Raw genomic sequence first — 25,726 nt, forward strand, 5'->3', positions numbered from 1 at the left:
CCTTCTAATGACGACCCTTTATTCCCTTCTGAAGTTGGCGAGCTGCACGCAAGAAGACGATCTGGTGGCCTCAGCCTGCCTGCCTGCCTGCCTGCCTACGTGACGAATATCTACCGACACACTGTACAGAAGCTCACGTTGGTCATCACATGTTGTTGTCATAGCACAGAAGCCCAAGAAGTGACGGCGGAGGCAGAGCGAGCCAGCTCCTCTCAGGTTACACCGACGGGCTCACGAGACTTTCCGTGCTGCTAGGGCTTTCCAAGAAGGGAAGGGAAGGGGTCCAGCCCCCACACTGGATGGCGCTGCAGCTGCTCTTTGGCGGAATGAATTCTGAGTCTGGCAGGCAGCGTGTTACCGATAGCTCACGACTCCTTGGTTCTGGAAGACGTTTCAGGGAGATTGTTTGTTCTGTTTTTGGGGCTGTGCTAGTCGGGATAATTGCAATTGCAATGATGTTTTGTGCTTGTTTGTGAAAAGTGGTGTATGTTAGGTCTCTCGACTTGTATCAACAAGTTCCACCAGCCCTTAGAGAGGAAAGATATGGCATCATCTATTTCCAAATGCAGTCCTTAGACCGAGCCACCAGCTATGGGTGATTTCTAGAAACCACAAAAACAAAATGAATATAAAAATCTAATTGACATCCATTAGATCTAGAAAAACTAAAATTACGCCTGGAAGTAAAAAAGAAAAGTTAATTCTAAAGTAACTATAGCAACTACAATTATTACGAGATGGCTTCGTCTGGCTACAGTGAAATACCAGGTGTCTACAGTGAATCGCCTAGGCCTATGGTGAATGTGAGGAGGACAATCAGGTCATACAGATACTGTCTAGCTGCCTCTTGCTTGTAAGTAAACCTCTCTAACCAAAATTTAACTTAAACTTGACAAAATTCAACTTTATTTCGTTTATATTTGTCTGAACAACAAGTTCTCTGGTGGTGAATTGCAAGTGTTTTCAGCACAAAACCTTGTCCAGGTACCAAGCTTTCTTTTTTTTTATCTGAAATGTTTTTGAATGAAAATATAATTAATGAACACACCGGTAAACACGTGCAAGAGTTTTTCATGCGTATGTACAGTACATATAGGAAAGATGGAACATAGAAGAGACAGTCCTCAGAGCACTATTCAGAAAGATTCGTAGAAGAGGACTTTTTCTCTAGGCCCGTTAAAATGTCTAGTGGATCTTTTTTGGTTTGTGGGTGGACTGCTCATCCTTGGCGGAGGTTTGCGACCTCCAAACGCTCTTGTAATGGAATATAGTCAATAGAGCACCAAAGACCTTAAGCAGCGTTGTACAACTGTCACAGTTCTAGACGAAAACAACGCAAATATCAAGAGACAAAGCACTCTTGGTGTGCATACCTCCTCCAGCATCAGATTCCTATAAGCACATATTTTTATCGCCTAAAGATGGTTAGTTACTGGGATTCAGACGAAACCTTTCAGGTTAAGAAGAAACGTAATCTCTACTCGGGCTTTCTTTGCAAAATTAATTGATCACCAGAGCCTAATGTAATGGTCATTTAAACGGGGGTCAATTGTATTTAACAACCCAAAAGGTACATTTTTATCTCTCCCAAAATGTAATCAATTATTGCCAGTCACAAGCTCTACCTTATTGTACACTGAATTTACGCAAAAAAAATTCACAAACAATATTTTCGGCAATCCTTTTAATAAACAAACTAATAAACAGAAAAAATAATGGATAACCTCCCTGGTAGAGCTAACAAATAATTTCATTGTTTCAGAAACTCACAAGAGTGGCTGTAAAACTTAATCGTATTAACAGTGTAATTTGCGACTATAGATTACGTAAATATATCAGTCAATCAATCAGTTAACTGTGATAATTCTTCAACAGAATGTTTAGTGGCTATTGCTATCGTAACATTGAGGTAGATACCAGTAAAACAATTGGTATTTGGTAGATATAGTTATTAACTTTAAATATTTATATATACTTGAAATATAACTGGTCATTGCTTCAAGCCTTTGATAAATTATGAACATAGAAATTTTTAAATGAACAATACTAGGGCTTGTTAAAGTTCCGGCTTTCATAAACCGTCTTGTAATTCATATCCAAAGCAACATTTGTCAAAGGCAAGATTAAGATGAATGTATGACAGTGCAATGCCATTTTTGTGTTGTAAAATTTTACATTTCAAAACGTAGCAACTACTGCTAATAATAGCGCAGTTATATCACTATATTTTATCGTATCACATAACAATGTTCCTTCCAGTGAATTTGTTTTACGTAAACCCTTCTCTCTCTCTCTCTCTCTCTCTCTCTCTCTCTCTCTCTCCTTCGGGCCAGCCCTAGGAGAGCTGTTAATCAGCTCAGTGGTCTGGTAAAACTAAGCTATACTTACTTTTTTCTCTCTCTCTCAACTTAGCTGTCATTATCAGGTGTTTCCACATCTGTCCTATAAATCTGTCCTTCTTGTCTTATACCATCCCATCGTCTCGTTTATCTTTATTTATCAATTAGCAGCTCTCTCTCTCTCTCTCTCTCTCTCTCTCTCTCTCTCTCTCTCTCTCTCTTCTCAGGTACCCTACATTTATTTACGTGTTAATATATCTTCTTATCGTTGTCCTTTCTCTCTCTCTCTCTCTCTCTCTCTCTCTCTCTCTCTCTCTCTCTCTCTCTCTCTCTTTCCAGGTACCCTACATTTATTTACGTGTTCAAAATCTCCTTATCGTTGTCCTTTCTCTCTCTCTCTCTCTCTCTCTCTCTCTCTCTCTCTCTCTCTCTCTCTCTCTCTCTCTCTCTCTCTCTTCCAGGTACCCTACATTTATTTACGTGTTAATATATCTACTTATCGTTGTCCTATCTCTTGTCTCTCTCTCTCTCTCTCTCTCTCTCTCTCTCTCTCTCTCTCTCTCTTTTTTTTAATCCGCCTTCCTATCCATCTCTATCTTCCCCTGCCAAGAGAATCCACCTGTATCATATCTCCTCTACCTTGATCGATCGAGTTACCTGCGGTCATACATACCGTCGCCTATCAGAGCAGAATCTACTACTTTGGGATCCATACTAAGATACATAGAGAATACATATGTATTAATATTTACTCGTTCTTTCTACTTTATCACTTCATTTCTTCCCTAAGTTTACTGCAATATGATTTATTTCCTTTTATTGCGAGGATTTGGGATTCGGTTTCTAGCTTCCGTTTTCCCTGTGAGTTAGGCCAGTGCGTTCCTTTTCCAATTTAATTTCTTCCAACGTTTATTAACTATGATTTATTTCCTTTTATTGCGAGGGTTTGGTATTCGCTCTCTGCTTCCGTTTTTCCGATAAGAGTCAGGTTAGTGGGTTACTTTTTTATTTTAAGTGTTTCCTTCGGGCCTGGGCTAGAGTAGGTCATTAGGGTGCCCCTTCCATTGGCCTTTGAATTTCAAGAAAAAAATATGGTTAAGGGATTGGTTTATTGCGAGGATTTGGTATTCGCTCTCTGCTTCTGTTTTCCCTATAAGAGTCAGGTTAGTGGGTTCCTTTTTTTTATTTTAAGTGTTTCCTTCGGGCCTGGGCTAGAGTAGGTCATTAGGGTGCCTCATCCATTGGCCTTTGAATTTAAAAAAAATAAAATATGGTTAAGTGGTTTTACTCTGTTAAGGTAACGAATTCTGATCAGAAATCGTCTTGATATTAACAACTCTCATTACCTAATAAGTTTGGATAAATAAAACTGTGCATTTGATCTGAAGCACTTATCCTAAGTAACGTCTTCGAATCACTCCTGTTTATTGATATATTTCTAGTTTATCACCTGACCTTTTTTCCTTCATTGTACTTAACTACGTTACGTCCGCTCTTTTCTTAATAACTGGCTGTGTCTTACAAGAATACTTTCTCCTCTTAAACTTTCCTCCGTTCAGTCAATGACTTTTAAAATATCAGCGTTTTCTTGAATAATTCCTAACAAAAAATAACATTACAATTAAAATCTCTCGTGAAAATAACTTTCATTTTTTAAACTGTATTTTAAATCACCGCTAATACTCTGCACCGTCTTACTCTTCTTTAACAGGTAAATTCATCTTGATCAAATATACATATGACGCAAATATTGCAAAATATTTTAATCAGTAGCCTATATTTTGATTTTATACTGCTCTCCTTCCATAAATTTTATATATTTAGCACTTTACTAATGATTTTGTCTATTTGCCAAACAGCTGCTAAAATTTTTGTTGTATACGGATTTTCCTTTACAAATTTATATATCCTAACGTTAACAAAAGTGTTTTCTATCTGCCAAGAGAAATAAAAAGTGGAACCTTGACAGAGATCAGGAATTCTTTATTAAAACAGTTACGAATACTTCCTTAAAATTTAACTCATTTTCACGGTCAGAAGTCAAAACGTTTTCTCAAAAATCTCTTTATCCCTGACCTTTAATTCAAATGTAATTATCTCCACATTCAAGTATCATCAAACAAAAGCAAAAAACAGCTTTACATCCGACAAAGTCACACATACAACAGAGGACCTTTCGCTGTCGTGACAGAACGCTGTTAAACTTACTACAATCTTTTGCCACCGAGCAACAAAAGCAATATGCTTGATCTCCCAAAAAACATTACTATAACAGTATAAATCATCGTAGACATAATACCATAAATATATATTACCTGAAGCATGGCCCCTGTTAAACGTATTACCATAACAATAGCACACTAATAGTAACATAATTATTCATATCATTGGAGCAGAGCAAACAACAAAATATTACCAGTGATAATAATAATAATAATAATAATAATAATGATAGCTGATACAACAGCAGCAACTACAGCAATAATGAAACTCCAAGACTAACTACTTTAAACATATAATAATAATAATAATAATAATAATAATAATAATAATAATAATAATAATAATAATAATAATAATAATAATAATACACAATCATTCACTGTCTTAGCCAGCCATGTAAATACTTTCGTTTTTCACATCTCGGTATAACATATCATATTACGAAACCTGATGGGGATTTTTTTCTTGTTCCACTGGACTATGCACATATCACAACTAATAATACTAAAGGAAAATCTTTCAGGCAAAGTCCAAATTCAGATCAACCATTATAAATGCAGTAAGAGTTTAATGAAAGTACAAAGGTGTTAATGTATTGCCCTCCATTAGTGATAAAAATCTCTTTTCACAAACTGAGACAGATTAACGAACACAGAGGGCACAGGAAACTTGTACAGAGATGTATGATTTTGGTAATGATAAAGATATGTAACTGTTCGAATTAGAGAACTCTCTGCCAAGATCCACATTTCTTGAAAACTAAAACCTCCGGACAATTCGCTAAACTTTCATTTCCATATAGGCAACGTTAGCTGCCATCACAATCTTTTTTTCTATTTTTATTTTTCAGAGTAGTGATCGTGGTGCTTCTCTCAGCCCTGGTGTCAGTACTGATTGGTCAGAGCATAGAAAAAGCTGCTCAAGAACTCACTTCGCCTGCGAATCAGTCGCTTGTAACACTGTTGTCATTAACGTGGCCAAGAAGAGGTGAGTTTTTACAATCATTTGACTTTTAAGAGGTAAGCTTTTCTGTCACCTTGACAAAGAAGACACAAGTTTCTGTTGCAGCATTTCACTGAAGACAAAAATTCACCTTGACAAAAATTCAACTCTAACAGCAGCATTCAGTTATATCTGCTTGGCTAGAGAGAATAATAGTTTCATTAACTTGAGAAAAAAGACGTAAATATCGTGTTTAGTCTCTTTAAACGTCAATTTTTGCAATATTCTGACCTGATGGGGAATGTACATAAGCTTGTCTCGAAAGTTCTGATATGAACTTAAAAAGGAAAATCTTCATAGCCATATTTAAAAAGTCCTCGCCTGCTGTGATGTTTTGCAACTTCAGATTAAATGTTACTTTGTTTCTAACATTAACAAAAGCTAGATCACTGCTTGGTGCCCCAAAATGAGAGCAGGTCACCATTGATTATCCATGCATAAGATATCCATAAGTGAGATCAGGATAGCTTTGCAAACTTCGTGCAAAAAGACTTAGTAACTTTAGATATCTCAATATAAGGCTGTAGTACCCGAATAAGATCTGTTATTTTCATCATATTTCTAAGACAAGGTCGTTTGTGAGTCATCCAGTAAATTGACGAATATGAAGAGCAAGTTACTCATGCTGGATTGTTTATTTAACTTTTTCCTTGGGACATATAGATCATACTAAAAATACACTACGTTTGCAGCTTTGCCAGTTGTACTGTTTTCTGAAATATTCATCATTGCTTTTAATTTATATGGACATATGGGTTACTAAGGCATATTGTTACATAACTGTTGATTCGCAACTTTTTGTAATCCCGTCGCAAGAGGAAAAATTTACGCTGTATTGACCAGTTCATCTCATCTTGTTTGTTATTTCATGACAAATTCATTTCCTGCAATTAGACAAAGCCTTTAGTAAATTTCCAGTGAAAGAAAGCAAATCATGAATGATAATGGCAGAATCTGGTATCATCGTTTTCTGAAAATGGTAAACGTAAATGCTTAAAATATAATAACAAATTGGAAGTTATAAGAGGGGCCATTTATAGCAATCGTACAGTTGCTGTTTTATAAATATGTTTGTTTTATCAGTGGCTTGTCTTTTATCAAGCTTTTTCTTTTCCTACAAAATAGTATGAATGAAGAAACTGTTTTTATGAATTTTAATGCCACTCTTACTTTTCATGTGTAAGTGAAACACAAGCCAAATAATTAATTGTATTGTGACCAAGAAAAACATTTTTTTTTCACCAGGCCACTTAATGTGGATTAAGGCAAAATAAAAGAAAGTTCAATTAACATGTAAATTCTGTTTCCAAAAGTTCAGTTACAGTTTTACTTATTAGCAGTCATTGTATTAGAAAGCTTTAAAATAAATCAAATAAAACGTCTTCCTTGAGTCGTCTTACATGGCAAGACAAGGCTATCAGTTCTCCTCCTCCAATGCTAATGGTTTTTCATAGATTGTTATGTTTAGCACTACTCGAGTTAATATCCAGAACGACAGATTACGACTTATCAGTACAAGAAAGCCTCTTCTTTATCTTGTACTCTTGGATATTCCACTTGACTGATGCACTTTTTAAGTCATCTTATCAGGGTTTTGAAACGTGTTTTTCTTCGTCTCCTTCACATTTAGCATCAGTTTCAAGTTTTGGCCCGTGAATAATTTATTTCTATTTCAGTTTAAATGACTCTTCTTCTGTGCCTCTTTTTTCGGGAATTTGACGTAGTCTCTCTACCTATCAGAGTCACCTATCAAACAAATACCCATAAAATCAGCATCCATTCAGATCTACCAAATTCTCGGTTGATAATAATCTAAACTAAAACCTATGCATTGTAATTATAAAGGTCCTCCATGGTGACAAACTTGTGTACCTTCGCGACTCATTCCTGTCTGTTTCTCTGCCTTGGTAAAGGTCAGTGTTGAGAGTAAGGAGGTCACCAGTTGACCTCTTTAGGTTCCACCCTATCATACTCAGAAGTGCATTGACACTGCCAAGTACTATTCTTCATCCTTCAGGTAGTTAAGGGAACTTCAAATCAGACTGCAAGAGTCAAGACAGAATTAAAATACTGTGACGAGCTTGAAAAGTGTTCTTTTCTCAGCCTTAAGTTTTCTGTATTAGTTTTCTGTAAAAGAAAGCTATTGAGATGACTTTGTCTGTCCGTCCCCACTTTTCCTGTTCGCCCTCAGATCTCAAAAACCACTGATACTAGAGGGCTTCAAATTGGTATGTTGATCATCCACCCTCCAATCATTAAACAGACCAAAATGCAGCCCTCTAACCTCAGTAGTTTTCATTTTATTTAAAGTTAAAGTTAGTCATATTCGTACATCTGGCACCGCTATAGGTACCAACACAGGCCATCACCGGGTCATGCCTGAAATTTTCACAGCGCATTATACGCTGTACAGAAAACTCAATTGCGCCGAAGAAACTTCGGCGCATTTTTTACTTGTTTTTTAAGTGTCTTAATGCATGTAGAGGCCAGGAAATCTGCAGAAAATGTAATATTTCTGTCTATATTCGTCCATAATACCTCAAAGATCAGTCCCATTGGATGCTTTTCCCTGTGAATGGGGATAAAACTTGAACCAATTATTAATAGGCCACAATCATGACTTTCACCTTCGATGGAGCTTGTCACTGGATGCAGAGACTGATAGGACCCTTTACCAGAGTTAATTCACCAAGTAGAACTTTACCCAAGGAAAGGTCCAATGCAAAAATAATGTCTATGGAGTAAGAACAGTATCAGTTTCTTCATTGTTCACAAAGAACATCTCTGTCCCTCCACTGACATAAACTGAAACCCGGAAATACCCGGCAAAATTTGCCTTGTTTTAATTTAAGAAAAGCTACATTGTTAGCAGACTGCTTTCTCTTAATCTGTACTCTTCTTTTACTTTTGTTTTTTCCTTCAGGTAAACTTCTCAGGCGTATGATATTAATGCCACTACAGCCCTTCCAATCTAGAATAAAAAAAGGGGAAAAACACTCCCACACATTTCTCTACTTGTGTATAACTTATTATTAACTAAGTTCCTTATATCAACTTATAAATACCCATTTCCACTGCAGATGACTCATGGTACTGCCAACGTTGGAGACACGCCATGTTGCGCGTGGCTGAAGACCCAAGCCAAAAAGTGTACCCAGACTTTCCACAGGACCCGGCCGACCCACACAACCCGAACAGTACCCTGTGGACCAGGCCGGATAACTCGACCTTCCCCAAAAACGACACCTGGAATTGGAACCGGCAGGCCTCTGAAGGTCTCAATTGGACCAGCACTGATATCTCGTGAGTTTGAATCCGCGAGTCTGATCGCTGATTTGAAAGATTCTTTTTTTTTTCTGTTTATTTATTTTTTTGGCATTATTAGATATTTTTATTGATATACACAGGCAGTTTGTAAGGTAAAGTTTTTTTTATAAGTTTGAAGATTGGTTTAATGCCTTCAATTGTTTTTTCGTATGGCCTTGTTAGCTGTTATTGACATTTCAATACGGATTAGGAATCACAAATGTAGATTTTTTTCGTGAACTTGTCCTTTTTAAAAATGAAATGAAAATATATATATATATATATATATATATATATATATATATATATATATATATATATATATATATATATATATATATATATATATATATATATATATATATACATATATATAAAGTATATGTATGTATATATATACATACATATATATAAAAGTATATTTTTATAATACATATACATATATATATATATATATATATATATATATATATGTGTGTGTGTGTGTGTGTGTGTGTGTGTGTGTGTGTGTGTGTGTGTGTGTGTGTGAAATCCAAGATTCAAGTTCATCATCAAAAAAAACTTTTTAAACCTCCCTAGGGTTTTTGCCTACATATATCTATGTGTTTACATGAATGAATTGAAGCGAATTCACATATCATTGTATGTTTACGCAGAACCAAAGTATAATTTATTGTCCAACTAATTTCGCAAATGCTTTAAACTCATTTTCAATAACATTTTAGAAAACATAAAACTTCAACTAAAAGAAACAAACAAGCGAAGTATTGCATGGCATCTCCAGGAAGAGATTGAAAGAAACCACAGTGCAGGTATGCGAGTATCAGGTAAAATCCTATCAGGTAACCAACAGGAAATTCTCAAAAACAGCCAAGACAGTTATACATTTCGGCAGAGGATCACTGAATATCACCTTGAAGAGGCCACTTTTATAAAACTGCCTTGTTCTTGGCCACTTTTAGTCATTTTTTGGCAGAGGATTGCTGACTATTACTTTGAAGAAGCCATTTTTATCCAACTGCCTAGTTCGTTCCCACTTTTCGTGAAAAACTGCCCCCTGGGCTTTCCTACGGTGGTGCTAAATTTCGTTGAAATTGTCCCAGTGGTTTCTGTTAAATAATCGTAAATCGTCTGTGAAATTTGGAAATTTCACAGACGTAAAGACAGACGAACAGACGAATGGTTTTGGTTGGGAAATATCTCGCTAATCTCTGGTTCTGCTGAGCTCAGAAATGACGAATTCGGTAAAAGTTCGAAATTAGGTAGATATATATAAAGAAAATGCATGGATAAATGAATGAGTAAATAAGAAAAGAAAATGTGGCAGGATCGATATATATATATATATATATATATATATATATATATATATATATATATATATATATATATATATATGTGTGTGTGTGTGTGTGTGTGTGTGTGTGTGTGTGTGTGTATATATGTATTCATATGTATATATACATGAATACATATACATACATATATATGTATAATTATATATATATATGTGTGTGTGTGTATATATATATATAATACACGCATAAGATAAAATTGTGGAGTGCAGTATAAAACCAATCGTACATTACGAAAAAAAGCCATTTTAAATTAAAATACTTAGTAATTAGGTTGAAAAAGTTTAATATTAAAATATTCATAAACATAGAGGCTTACAAAGATAACAAGCAATAAAATTCATAACCCTTTTAAATATAGTTCGTGTAAAGAAAGACTAAAACGTCTATAAGAAACGAGCAAAGAAACAAAGAAGACACGGAAGTATTAAGAGGTATTTTACAGTCCCTTCTCACCGTACAGCTGCAGTGTCGAGACGCCGAGGAGATTACCAGAGCCTCTTATTATATTGTGTTATCCGTGGCCAGGAGTCATTCTCTCTCTCTCTCTCTCTCTCTCTCTCTCTCTCTCTCTCTCTCTCTCTCTCTCTCTCTCTCTCAATGTTTAGATTTAATTCAAGTCTTGTCTTTCTAACGGTTACTTATGTACAGTATGTTTAAAACTCACACTGACCCACACACACACACATACACACATATATATATGTAAGTATATATATGTGTGTATATATGTATATATATATATATATTGTACATAGAAATAGAAAGAGAGAGAGAGAGAGAGAGAGAGAGAGAGAGAGAGAGAGAAATTGGATCTATGAATGCAAGTTAGGGATAAATGCAGGTACTGGTGGGATGAGTTATGAATTTTGAAAAGCTTGCATCCAAGGAGGAAATGATAACAGTTAATTACCGTATATTTGTTAATAACCTTTTCACCTTCCATCTCTCTTCCTCCCTCCTCAGAGACTCGTTAGCCGCAGGTTCTAAAAAGCAGAAGGAAATCACGAAGATCGAAGACAACATCGCCAAGAAGAACCTCACTCTGGTCAGAGGTTCTCCCTCCTATAAGCATCAGGTTGGCTTCAGGAAGACAGATCCTATGGCTACTAAGATGGCTAAGCAAGGATACCTCATGGACCACGCCTCTGCCGAAATGAAGAACAGGTAAGAGTGATTCAGGTGAGGATTCCTGTTCTTACTGTTCTTGTAGGATAGTTTCTTTGTCGTGAAATTTACTAAGACGAAGAACTGTGGAATAATGTTTTCCATCATGAACAGTTTGACAAACAAACTCCTTTTTTTTGAGAGAGAGTTTAAAGCAATATTTGAAACTGATTTTTATACAGGTATAAACGGCTCTAGATTTAACAATATAATGAGAAATCTTGACCAAAGTTTGACGAACAAACTCCTTCTTTGTCTTTTGAGAGTTTAAGGCAATATTTGAAACTGATTTTCATATATGTATAAGTGGATTTGGATTTAACCAAATTGTGAGTAATGCTGAAAAGTTTATGGTAAAAAAAAAAAAGTTAGGCAGGTGAATAGAGAAACCAAAAAAATTACGAAGATGGTAGAGAAAACAAGATGGATTAGTGGATATTTTCTACAAGAAGAGAAATTTGTTAAGTGGCTGAGAAGAGAGTGTGTTAATTTTAATAAGGAAGCAAGAGAATATATATGTGCAGTTTACTTGCAGGAGGGTTTTATTGATGAGACGTCAGTAGTATTTTTTTTTTTTTTGTCAACTATTTGATGGTCAATATGACAATGCTGTCTTGTTTTTCTAAAACCATATACTATTTAAGGGCACATGGGTTTTAGTTAGAATATTGTCACTGTTAGCATTTTATTATTGTTGTGTAGTTTCTGACCATAGCGGTGATGATGATGATAGTGATATTCTTAATGATAAACCATTATCATAATTAAATAGTGAGTCTTACGTATGTTGCCAACGCTTGCCACAATTATAAGAGAATTCCCTTTCTCTGACGACCCACCAGGACGAATATGACCAGAGAGCACGCGACCTTCGACATGCAATGGGCAGGTGACCTCTCCGAGTCGCCCTATTGCGACAAGACCCTCCTGCGACCTAGGCCAGGGCCCTGCGACCCCCACGCTCGCTACAGGAGCGCGGACGGCTCCTGCAACAACGTGGATCATCCGCTGTGGGGCGCCTCGTTCACTTCATTCAGGAGAGCCATGCCCCCAGATTATGGCGACGGTAAGAGTTTTTTATTCATTATTTTGTTTGCTAGAATTTTCTCCATTATTTTCGTCTTAAGGCCTGGATAGAAAGGGCATACTTCCGTCAGTCCTATGTAGCTCTCATGAAGGATGCTTTGAACTGTGATATCCTTCAAAGCGAAGGAGTAAGACCTGGATAGAAATGACATCCTTTTTGTCCATCCTATGTAGATTCTGACGAAAGGATACTTTGAACTGTGACATCCTTCAAAGCAGAGGAGCAAGACCTGGATAGAAAGGGTATCCTTTTTGCCCACTTATGAAGATTCTCATGAAGGATACTTTGAACTGTGATATCCTTCAAAGCGAAGGACCACTCTACGTCAAGTTCAGGTCAATAACCTAAACCAATGCCGCCTGTGGTGTTCCTTTCCTTCCAGGGCATGATTTTGCCTTTTCTCATCTTTCATTCTTAGTGTCGTTTTGTAACTCTACACCAGAGTTGTGAAAAAAAACAATTTTATTTTCCTGGTTTAACAAATGTAATGTTTCAGGTATCTAGAGAATTCTCATTAATAAACAATATATTTTTTTTTAATTCCTCAACATTCTATTGCATTAATCGTGTTATTAAGTAGTCCATGTCTCATATTTTTTTTAAACAATCGGTCAACTGATGAAAGCATCTAAATAATAATATTAAAACGTGAATTTGAAATTAATGGTTTTGTTCCTTATTACTGCTTCCGTGTATTATCGTAGTCTCTCAATCTTTCCCCTTCTTCAGAGAATTGTCCAAATTTCTTTCCTCCTCCTTTCCATTTTTCCTTTATGCTTTGACCAAGCAAGGACAATTTTTCCTTGTCGCAAACATCTCCCGCAAAACAAACAAACAAAATAATATACCCTTACCGCAAGCAGTGACCCTCAGACCATAAAATTTTTCCAAAGCCGTGGATAAAGATGGCGCTTCTTATGACTTAAACCACAGCATTCCAGATTCGTAGACCCAACCGCAGTTTATCTCTGGTTACAGAAGATGCAGACAAGAAGGAATCTGTTTGTGTCTGGTGATGACCCTGCACGCTTGTCAGGAAAGATATTTAATATTTTGCCTGTCTACGTGCCTCCAGAAACGTCTGCTGGCGCTTAGTACGGCTAATGAATACCTCGGTTTATTACAAATATCTTTAAAGTCTGGTAAACCAACTCGATATTCGTTGTACACAAACCACATTCGTACGGTCTATTAAAGGTATTTGGGGGATAAATTTTCACCCCCCTAAACCATAATTACTAACAATCTCATCTCTGCAAAATTAGCCTAAACTCGAGAACTTATTGACAATTTTTTTTAGCAAATATTTCAAACATTTTTATTGGTTTTCTGTAAAAGAAAACCGTTGTCCGGCCTTGTCTGTCCGTCCGCACTTTTTTCTGTCCGCACTTTATTCTGTCCGCTCTCAGATCTTAAAAACTACTAAGACTAGAGGGCTGCAAATTGGTATGCTGGTCATCCACCCTCCAATCGTCAAACATACCAAATTGCAACCCTCTAGCCTCAGCAGTTTTTATTTTATTTAAGGTTAAATTTAGCCATAATCGTGCTTCTGGCAACGATATAGGATAGGCCACCACTGAGCCTTGGTTAAAGTTTCATGGGCCGCGGCTCACACAGCATTATACCGAGACCACCGAAAAATATATCTGTTTTCGATGGCCTTGATTATACGCTGTAGCGGCTGTACAGAAAACTCGATTTCGCCGAAGAAGCTTCGGTGCATTTTTATTTGTTTGTTGTACCGTGACTTCATTTGTTCGGTCCTTAAAAAGTTCTGGGGGATAAGTTTTAACCCCACTAAACCACCATCACTAACGACCTCATCTCTGCGACATTGTCCTAAATTCGTAAATTCAGTGTCAGTATCGCTCGAAGTGGGGCCCTCAATTTCATTGACAATTTATGAATTAATTTAGAATTACATCGATAATTTTCTGTTTATTCAAGTGAACTCCTCCTTCATTTTCAATTTATTACAGTAAACCATTCCTCCAATTTCAATTTATTAAGGTAAACTACTCCCCCAATTTCAATATGGTCAAGTAAATTACCCCAGTTTCAGTTAATTAAATTAAACTACGCCTCCAATTTCAATATATTCAAGTAAATTACTCCAGTTTCAGTTAATTAAAGTTAACTAAGCATCCAATTTCAATTTATTAACATAAATTACTCCAATTCCAATTTATTAAAGTAAACTACTGCTCCATTTTAAATATATTCAAGTAAATTACTCCAGTTTCAGTTAATTAGAGTAAACTACTCATCCAATTTCAATTTATTAGCGTAAACTGCAACTCCAATTTCAGTACATTTAAGTAGACTCCTCCTCCTCCTCCTCCTCCTCCTCCTCCTCCTCCTCCTCCTCCTCCTCCTCCTCCTCCTCCTCCTCCTCCTCCTCGGGTGCATTCTCTCGCCAACGCATAAGCCTTCTCTAACTTCTCATGTAACTTGGGACCTCTTGGAAGGTTTCTCCTTTAGTTCAACATTCCCGTAAGAATTACATTCAAGGCGCCGTAGGCACTTGTAAGGGTTTCAACACGTCTGACGGAATCCTTTCCTTGTTTTATTACTTCTTAGATTTTCTTTCGTATCTTCTCTTACTCGTGTGTCTTCTGCTTTTGTTTCATTACTCCTTAATTTTCCTTTTGTTTCCCCTTTTAGCATGTGTTTTTCCTTCTGTTTGTTGTGCCACCTCTTAATTTTCCTGTTGCATCTTCCTTTTTTTTTAAGTGTTACTTCGTTTATTTGTTTTGTTACTTCTTAATTTTCCTTTTGTATCTTCTCTGCCTCGTGTGTCTTCTTCTTTTGTTTTATCGCTTCTCAATTTTCCTTTTGTTTCTCCTCTTACGTGTGTTCCTTCTTCTATATTTTCGTTTCGTCTTAATTTTCCTTTTGAATCTTCTCTTTCGTGTGTTCCTTCTTCAGTCTGTTTTATTACTTCTTAATTTTCCTTTTGTACTCTCTCTTCCTTTTGTGCTTTCTTCTAATTGTACTTGGTCATGGTATGAGTTTTCCTTCTTGAAAATGGAGGCCAGTAGGACTGGCTACCTAATTCCCTTGTACGTGTGTATGTGTGTGTGTTTGTATGCACGTATACAAACTACGATGTGCTCCACTCTATCTATTACTCTTCCCCTCCCCCTCCCTTCTGGTTTAAAAAAAATTACGTGCTTATAAACATTCATTTGGCATAATTTTGTTTACACTTATCACGTAATATTAAATCTAACTTCGCTGACGTCAATCTCGAGACATTCATTTGGCATAATTTTTGTCTCATTTATCCCTCAACATTAAATCTAACTTTCGCTGACGTCAGCCTAGACATAATTTCATTTTTCCCCCACCAGGTGTGTCATCTCTTCGCATAGCTTACGACGGACGTCAGCTTCCAAGCGCCCGAGAAGTGAGCAGCAAAATTCACGTGAACAAACCTGCCGAATCTCAGTCCTACACCATTTTACTCATGGCCTGGGGTCAGTTCATTGACCACGACATCACAGCCACAGCTTTAGCTAAAGGTCAGTGAGGTACAGAGGGTTTTAGGTACAATGATAACCGCAGACTTCCCAGCAGATATATGACGAATTCTTTGTCTTTATGCCTATTATTATCACTTGCTTGTTATCCTAATGCCATCTCTTCCTTTTATACGTTTCTACCATGTTTTCATCACTAAAATAGCTGTGAGAATATTGTGTAGTTTTGTGGCTGTTAATCTCAATTTTCGTTGTAAAAGAAAAATGTTTTTCAGTGCGTTTATTTTCCAGCTTTGCCCCACAGAGTTCATTCACGGGAAGAATATGCAAATGCCTTGCTATACACATAGTAGTATTATTAGTAGTAGTAGCAGTATACAGCCGTAACTTGCACAGGAAAAATTCAGGAACCCTGAAAACCTCAAGCTTCAAAGACAGAACAGAAAGAAGATGACAAAACCCATTAAGATTAATTTCAAGCATCGAGATACAGACTAGTCTTTACAACGGCTCCCCTCTCCCTTGGTAAATGACTAATCTTTACAACGGCTCCCCTCTCTCTTGACATAAAGAGTAATTTTTAAAACGGCTCCTCTCTCTCTCTCTCTCTCTCTCTCTCTCTCTCTCTCTCTCTCTCTCTCTCTCTCTCTCTCTCTAGGTATATGGAGTAATCTTGACAACGGCTCTTCTCTCTCTTTTAGGTAACAACGGCAGCAGCTTCCCTTGCTGTACGCTGGAAGTGTCTAACACGCCTAGTCTATTGCATCCTGAATGTGCTCCTATTAGGATCCCCGATGATGACCCTGATTACTCGCCCTTCAACCAGACCTGTATGGAATTCACGAGATCGGCGTCTGCTCCTAGATGCATCTTTGGTTAGTAGTGTTTCTCATTTTAGATACATTTTCGGTTAGTGGTGTTCCTCACTGTCATTGCATCTTCGGTTAGTGGTGTTTCTCAATTTTTTACTGAGGGGTCTAAGTCTCCTCAGTCTTGCTTAAATAATGCAGCGTGTTCCTCTTCATGGAATAACTCTCTATATTCTTATTTAGGTTTCCTTTATATTCTTTAATGTATATTTGTGTATAAATGTTTTGGGTACTCCATTTCTACGGTCATGAGCAAAAGTAAATATTAAATCATATTACATCTTTGCCTACCTTAGGTGCTGCAAAGTCTTGTTCATATGACTCGTCTTAAACGTCATTTTAATATATTACATTGAAGAATGTTGGCCTTGGGGTTGCAAACTAATGCTCCGATCTATCTAAATGCAACATGAGGGTGTAAATTTTCAAGGAACTAAGTTAACACAGAACTAGACACGTCTCAAGATTGATGTGTATTGCTTTAAAATCAAAACATGAAAGACATCTTCTTCTTTTTCCATTCCAGGACCTCGAGAGCAACTCAACCAGCAAACGGCTTTCATCGACGGATCCGTGATCTATGGTACAAAAGACGAAGATATGATGTCTCTCAGAACTCACATAGATGGCTTATTATCCACACAGGTAAAGATTACTTCAGTTACAACCTGAAAAGTAAAGCTACAAGGCCAGTTAAGTTTCACTGAAAATATATAAAAAAGAGAAAAGCACAGTAAATCCTTCGAAACATTTCTCAGTGATTCTACTTCTTATCACTTACTCTCGAAACAGAATTAGGAGACTTGGTACCTTGTCACTGTAAACAAATGAATGAATCAGTCAGTTATTTGACAGGTTAATCTTAATTCCAGGTGACTCTCGACGGAAGGGAACTCCTGCCACCTTCTTTAGACCCAGATGACGGATGTAATACCGAAGACAATTACAAATACGACCAGTACTGCTTCAAATCAGGTAAATCACTACGATTTCACTCTTGAAACAACAGGATTCAAGCTGCATGTTCTTCATTTTCTGTTCTCTTCGTCTTGAACATCGTTGAATGTTTTTAAATTCTCCCTCTTTACACATTGCACGATTTAATGTTCTTTGTAGAGATCTAGATACTAATGAAAATCTCTTAGAGAAACTGGCCACGTTATACCAACCAATTACGATGAAAGTGTCTTACAGGGACTGACCACATTATACCTAGCAATTACAATGAAAATGTCTTTGAGAAACTGACCACATTATACCTACCAGTTGTAATGAAAATGCTTAGAGAACTGACTACGTTATACCTACTAATTACAGTGAAAATGTATTAGAGAAACTGACCACATTATACCTCCTAGTTACAAGAAAATGCTTAGAGAAACTGACTACATTATACTTACCAATTACAATGAAAAGGTCTTAGAGAAACTGACCACATTATACCAACTAATTGCAATGAAAATGTCTTAGAGAAACTGACTACATTATACCTACCAATTCCAGTTACATGTAAATGTCTTAGAGTAACTGACCACATTATACCAACCAATTGTAACGAAAGTGTCTTGAAGAAACTAACCACATTACACCAACCAATTGCAATGAAAATGTCTTAGAGAGACTGACTACATTATACCAACCAGATACATTTTCCTTTTTCAAACAATCCTCCAGGTGATGCCCGAGTGAACGAGCAGATTCTCCTGACCGCTTTCCATACCATATGGGCACGCCAGCATAATTTACTTGCCACAACCCTGAGGGACCTCAATCCTGATTGGGACGACGAAATGCTTTTCCAGGAGACGCGTAGGATCGTCATTGCCCAGATGCAACATATCACCTACAATGAATATGTACCGAGCATCCTTGGTAGGTATCCTTACAACTCTTTTAATCTCTTGCCGTGTGATTATTGATTTGTTAATTTATTTCTTTTCAAAAGTGGTTTCTATTTTTCTTTGGAAGCTTGAATTTTAAGTCAGTGGCCCCTGTGGGCTTGTTCCATATGAATAAGGCTCATCTTCTGAATAATAATAATAATAATAATAATAATAATAATAATAATAATAATAATAATAATAATAATAATAATAATAATAAACAACAATAATAATAATAATAATAATAATAATAATAATAATAATAATAATAATAATAATAATAATAATAATAATAATAATAATATTGAATGTGATTATCAAGTGCCCAGTAAACACTGTAGTAAATCCTTATATCCCAAACATTGGGAAGTTTATAATTACCAGAATGGCTATGGGAATTGGTATTTTGTTGGCATCTTTTAAGTTGTCAAAAATGTCATTTTACCTTCAGTAGCGAATGCAATAATCATCAGTACTGTTAGAATATCTTTCATTCATAAAAGACTCCTTTGTGTGTGTGTGTGTGTGTGTGTGTGTATGTATGTGTGTTGTACTCGTGTGTGTGCGTTTGTGTTTGTGTGTTTATGCTTCTCTCGGTTTAAATGAGAACTTTGATGCATATAGGTCTGTTTTTAATTCCAAAATTATCTATTCATAAATCTACTATTTCCTTACAATTAAAACCTAGCTTAAGGGAGAATCATTTTTCCTCACTCAAGTTCCATGTTGAAGAAGAATATTTTTTTTCAACCAGGTCCTAAATTCATGAAATCTATGAAGCTGAGCCCGTTAGTTGGCGAGCAACAAACTGATGATTACGAAGAGACGATGAATCCTTCCATAGCCAATGAATTTGCAGCTGCTGCCTTCAGATTTGGCCATAGCCAAGTGCAGGTAGTATTGACGGTGGTTATTTGTTCTTTTATCAAAACTGATCTCTTCTTCCAGTGTTCCAATAGCCCCTGTGGTGGGCTTGTTCCATATGAATAGGGTTCATCTTCTGAATAATAACAATAATAATATCAATAAAAGTTGCCTGTATCTTTCTAAGTGAAAAGTGTATTTGTTCTTAATTTTCGTTAATTTATGTCGCGAAACTGTATGGGTTTCTATTCATTATCTTAACCATAGTCTAGTGTGGTAATTTTTTAAGTTGACGGTAAAAATCCACAGCCGATGTCGTTGAAGATAATCGTGATTGGCGGAGGCTCCTGCTCACTACCTATCATTGGTTATAGTAATATCAACTGCTGATTTTTACCGTCAGCTCAAAAAAACAAAACAAAAATTACTAAGAATCCATAAATTTGACTTCCACTTGTTATACTCGTATGTTTTTCATAATTAGTACTTAGGAGACATCAGCGAACTTCTTGATTTATCAATATTTATATCTACAAAAATTGTCTTAACTGTTTTTATTTTCACTTTGTTTATGTTTCTCATACTTAGCATTTAAGAAACATTAGAGAATTTTTTTAGTTAACCAGTCTTCAGATGTAAAAACATCTTTTTAACTGGTTTTTATTTTCACTTTATGTTTCTCATACTTAACATTCAAGAGACATCAGAGAAAACTTCTCAGTTAACCAGTCTTCAGATCTTAAAACATCTTTTTAACTGGTTTTTATTTTCACTTTGTTTACGTTTCTCATACTTAACATTCAAGAGACATCAGGAAAACTCCTTAATTAACCAGTCTTCAGATCTAAAAACACCTTTTTAACTGGATTTTATTTTTACTTTATGTTTCTCATACTTAACATTCAAGAGACATCAGATAAAACTTCTTAGCTAACCAGTCTTCAGATCTTAAAACACCTTTTTAACTGGTTTTTATTTTCACTTTATGTTTCTCATACTTAACATTCAAGAGACATCAGATAAAACTTCTTCGTTAACCAGTCTTCAGATCTAAACGCATCGTTTTAACTGGTTTTTATTTTCACTTTATGTTTCTCATACTTAACATTCAAGAGACATCAGAGAAAACTTCTTAGTCAACCAGTCTTCAGATCTTAAAACATCTTTTTAACTGGTTTTTATTTTCACTTTCAGGGACTCATCCAGAGCGTAGACGGCTCGGGGAAAAACGTGGCGTTCTCCCAGCTCAAGAAGTACTTCTTCAACCCTTTCATTCTCTACAACGCGGGTGAAATGGCCAATCTAGTGAGAGGTGAGGTGTCCCAGAACGCGGCAGCTGTTGACACCTTCTTCAGTTCCCAGGTCAGCCTCTGAGAGTTTTTTTGACCAAAGCCTTTGCTCTGAGAATTCGTGTGTCTGAGTACTGATAGTTGTGGGTTTTCCGATCTCTCTCTCTCTCATGGCTAAGCTTTCGTGTTTCTGAGTACTGGGTGTTGTGGGTTTTCAGTTGTTTATCTCTCTCTCTCTCTCTCTCTTATAGGAATCTACTCAATCTCAATCCCATTTCCATATACTTAACGCCATTCTTTTACAACCGGTAGAAATTTCTTCATTCTTGGGTCTTTTTTTCTTTTTAATTGATATTCTATACTATATTCCGTTTACCCTCTCTCTCTCTCTCTCTCTCTCTCTCTCTCTCTCTCTCTCATAGGATTCCCATTTCCCAGTACTAAAAGCAAGGACTGTGAACCTCTCCGTATATATATTTTCAAATACATTATTAATCAACAAATATTATTCGAAATTTCGCGTCAAATTGTCTCATTAAAATGGTAGAAATTCTCTCAATCTTGGCTTATTTTTTGCTCTTTTTTTTTCTTTTTTAGAGGATATTGTCGTTTTACGTGAAAAAAAAAATAGGCTCTCACTCCATCTTCCTTTGCTTTTCTATTTTTAATTTTTAATGATTTTCCACGTAAACGATTTTCACGTGAAAACCAATTGCTAATTACATATACCTTTTCATTTTAGATCACCAGTCACCTGTTTCAAGGCAATGACAGGATCGGTCTAGACCTCGTGTCTCTCAACATCCAAAGAGGGAGAGACCACGGTCTGCCTTCCTACAACAGATGGAGGATGTATTGTGGCTTAAAACCTGCTTCCAACTTCTCCGATCTTGTCCAAGATATGGACGTAGGGGCCTTGGCAACCATCATGAAGACCTACAGGTAAAAGTAATTATATAAGAGAGAGAGAGAGAGACAGACAGACAGACAGACAGACAGACAGACAGAGAATGGAAGTGTAAGTGTTACTGGACAGCTCGTTAAAACTGGGAAGAATTATCAAGGGCATTGGCGTTCCTTATCAAGAAGATCTGTGAGACTTGATAAGAGAGAGAGAGAGAGAGAGAGAGTCAGGAACCGTAGGCTATGTATATATATGTTAGCTTTGAAATTTGAAATGGCCAAATTAAAATTAATGAGGTATGGAGATCTTAGTCAATACGTTACTATTTGTTAATTCAAACAATTCGTTTGTTAATTTTTATCAAACAGCTTTGAAATACTATCTTTAAGTATTACTTTAGTTTACCTTAAATATCATAGAAAATGTTTGTTCTCTTTTCTTATTTTAGGGTAACTATTCACTTTATTACCCGGTACTGTAATGCTCTTTATATTCAAGAAAGAATATTAATCTCCATTTGGAACAAAAACTAAATCTGTATTATTTAAATGCAATTTATCCTTATTAACTGTTTACCTGATTGAGATTGGATAATGCATGAGAAGTAAGTGAGGGAATGAGAGGAAATTGAGAAACAATAGATGAGAAAAAATGGAATAGGCTCAGACTAGTTTAAGATTGTTGTACAGAAGTAGGGCCTTTAAATTTTATGAAATAGGCTTGTAAGTATTTGAATTGCATGTCAATTTAACATGTATTTAAATATTAACATTTATAATTTTGTATGCTGTTGATTTTATTTAATATCTTTGTGTTCATCAACTACATTACTATACTACTGTAGTTTGACAGCCATATCAAAAAAGGTACCAAATGTTGTCACCTTATTCCAAAATTTATCCTATTCTAACCTTCTTCATTCACATCAGACCTATTTAATATCCAAATATCATTTCAAGGCACATCGAGGACGTCGATTTTTACACGGGAGGCCTAGCAGAGAGGCCTATTGAAGACGGTCTAGTTGGGCCGACCTTCGCCTGCGTCCTTGCAGACCAATTCCTTAGGCTTAAAAGAGGGGACAGGTATTGGTACGAGACGGCAGATGAACCACAGGCTTTCACGAAAGGTGAGAATGGATTGATTTAGTGCTTTCTATTTCGATTAATGGGGTACTTTCGTACTTTCTTTTCTTATTAATGTACATTATTTGCGTACGAGTACTTGTATGTGTTTGTGTTGTACACGTGTAATTCACGCAAGTATATAAATACACATTTACTTCGTATTTACATACTCGTATGCAATTTTAAGCCAAATGATATAACCCAAGGAGTGATTTTGACTCTCTCTCTCTCTCTCTCTCTCTCTCTCTCTCTCTCTCTCTCTCTCTCTCTCTCTCTCTCTCTCTGTTGATGACGTGTGATTAAACTGGTGAATTGCATCAGTATTTTTTTATCAAAAGTCACAACGTCATGAAGTTTGTACGAGATACGAAAACGTATATCTACCTATCTATCTATCTATCTATCTGTCCATCTATCCATAATATATATATATATATATATATATATATATATATATATATATATATATATATATATATATATATATATATATATATAGCCAGTTTACTTTATAAGAACAAAGAAAGAGTGAGAAATGAAGAAGCTTTTCTTGTTGAAAGTCCTACAGCTCTGTTTTTGAACAATTTTATAATATCAAACTTTCCAACGTTTCTATTTCAATTTTTCTTTTATTTATTAATTATTTTTTCATTTATTGTACAGACCATTCTTTTATTCTATTTTGTTTTTTTTATTGGACAGACCAACTCGTCCAAATCCGCAGGATATCACTCTCAAGAATCCTATGCGACAACGTCCCGGAATTAGGATCCATCCAGCGATGGCCCTTCAGGACCTTCTCCACAGGGAATCCTAGACTTCCCTGTTCCTCCCAGTCCATCCCTAGGATGGACTACGGCGCCTGGGAGGAAGGAGACCTCTTCTCAAGGGCTTACCTACTCAGTCCGGACGTAAGACCTAGGCTCTCGAATGAAGAACCTTCTGATGTTCCATTGTACAAAGGATAACGTTTATCATAAGGTCTTTAGTGCATTTTCTATGGCATTTTATCAGTTTACACACACACACACATACATATATATACACACACACACACACACACACACACACACACACACATATATATATATATATATATATATATATATATATATATATATATATATATATATATATATATATATATATATATATATATATATATATATATATATATATATATATATATATATATATATATATATATATATCTAGCATTCTCTTGTTTAGTCGTCAGAGAAACGTAGTTGCAAAAAAGGCTGGATTATTGATATTTTTACTTCAGTTGTCGCACGGATGTAATTCTGTGCAGTGAAAGTACATTTACGAATAGATTACACCCTTTAAAACTTTGTCATTTGTAATTCAAAATCTTTATTTCTTCCAAAATGATCTGACGGTTTGATTATTATGACTTCCAGTTCCTTGAGCATTTACTGTATATCAGTGTTTCTCTATACACGGCAACCATACATTTTTAATTGATGCTTTGAAGTCAGGACCTTATTCAAAGATATGGAGGTGCTATAATAGGCGTTGTCTCAATATGTAAACATCTGCACTTGCCCAAGAAATAACGATGGGACTTCTCATTCCAAATTGTCATTGGCTTCCTTGCCAATATAAAAATTGATAATACAAAGCAGTTCATAGTCAATGCAATCAAAGCGCATTCTTTGCGTACCCCGTGATTTTTCAACCGTGACTCATACAAATGGATAAAACTGAGATTTCCAATTCTAAATTGCCATTCGCTTTCTTGCCAATATAAAAATTATACAAAGCAGTTAGTAGTTAATAAAAAAAAAACGTTTTCTTGGGTATATCGTGATTTTTTTTATTATGATTCATACAGATAGATAAACATGATTAATATCTTTAGTGTGTTGGATTTTGTAGTGGATGTGACGTTAAGTTATTTCACCAAAGTGCTGTGAGAACTGATTTTTTTTTATGCTTAAAGACTTTTCAATAATATATAACTGGCTTTCCACTCAAATGACCACGACTGTAATCAGGAAATAGTTTTTTGATGTTAAAATTTTAGCATTTTATAAAAAAATGTTCAACCATTGGTCCGTGTGTCCTTTTTAAAGGACGCATTTGAGTTAGTTAATGTAAAAAAAAAATTAGGTTTATATAAACTCATAAAGCTGGATTTCTTAAGAATTTCAGCATATTTGTACATGTTCCCATGTAAAGGAATACCTTAGAAAATATGGATGAAATAATGTATTAAATTTGAAAAATTAGACGAATAATTTTCTATTACTTGTAATATTCTGTTCCTTGTTTTCTTCATCATCATCGTTATTTTTTTTATCTTTTTTTCTTTTGTCTCTCCTTTTCTTCTTAGGTTTAGCTACTACAAAGCCTAACTTTATTTTACAGTTTTTAACATTTATTTTTCATTGTATAGTACAAGTTGCATTCTGTTTCGAATTCATACTTTATATCGCTTGACCTCTATCACTGTCTCTTCGTTTGTAATAAATTTTTTCTTTTCAGTGTGTTTTTAAATCATCCCTTCTTTTATTATTTTGGTGTGATGTTAATGTCATGGCAATACAATTATACGTAGAAACACCAAACTCATTAGTGTGTTTTAAAATCATTCCTTTTTTCGTATGATATTGACATTATAACAATACCATCGCATGTACAAACGTACCAAACTCATTAATGGCTTGTTAAATCATTCCTTTTTTTCTTGCCGTGATGTTGATATCATAGGAAAATAATTATATGTACAAACATACCAAACTCATTATACTTTAGTTGCTTGCAACAAAAATTCTACTGCAAACTACAAAGGAGATTGTTTGC

At 35.6% G+C, this 25,726-nt stretch overlaps 1 protein-coding gene across 1 annotated transcript; it reads left to right on the forward strand.

The window, feature by feature from the left end:
• Window positions 1-216: 216 nt before the first annotated feature.
• LOC136850782 (peroxidase-like) lies at window positions 217-23,974 on the forward strand. Its single transcript, XM_067124731.1, has 15 exons — window positions 217-853; window positions 5,413-5,549; window positions 8,645-8,867; window positions 11,192-11,392; window positions 12,235-12,458; window positions 15,836-16,006; window positions 16,666-16,839; window positions 17,360-17,478; window positions 17,706-17,808; window positions 18,508-18,705; window positions 19,471-19,610; window positions 20,775-20,942; window positions 21,612-21,811; window positions 22,733-22,902; window positions 23,603-23,974. The coding sequence occupies exons 1-15, from the start codon at window positions 738-740 to the stop codon at window positions 23,866-23,868; spliced, it is 2,610 nt and encodes an 869-aa protein (XP_066980832.1). The 5' UTR covers window positions 217-737; the 3' UTR covers window positions 23,869-23,974.
• Window positions 23,975-25,726: the final 1,752 nt, after the last annotated feature.

Source organism: Macrobrachium rosenbergii, chromosome 22 (assembly GCF_040412425.1).
Source record: "Macrobrachium rosenbergii isolate ZJJX-2024 chromosome 22, ASM4041242v1, whole genome shotgun sequence".
Taxonomy (NCBI): Eukaryota; Metazoa; Arthropoda; class Malacostraca; order Decapoda; family Palaemonidae; genus Macrobrachium; species Macrobrachium rosenbergii.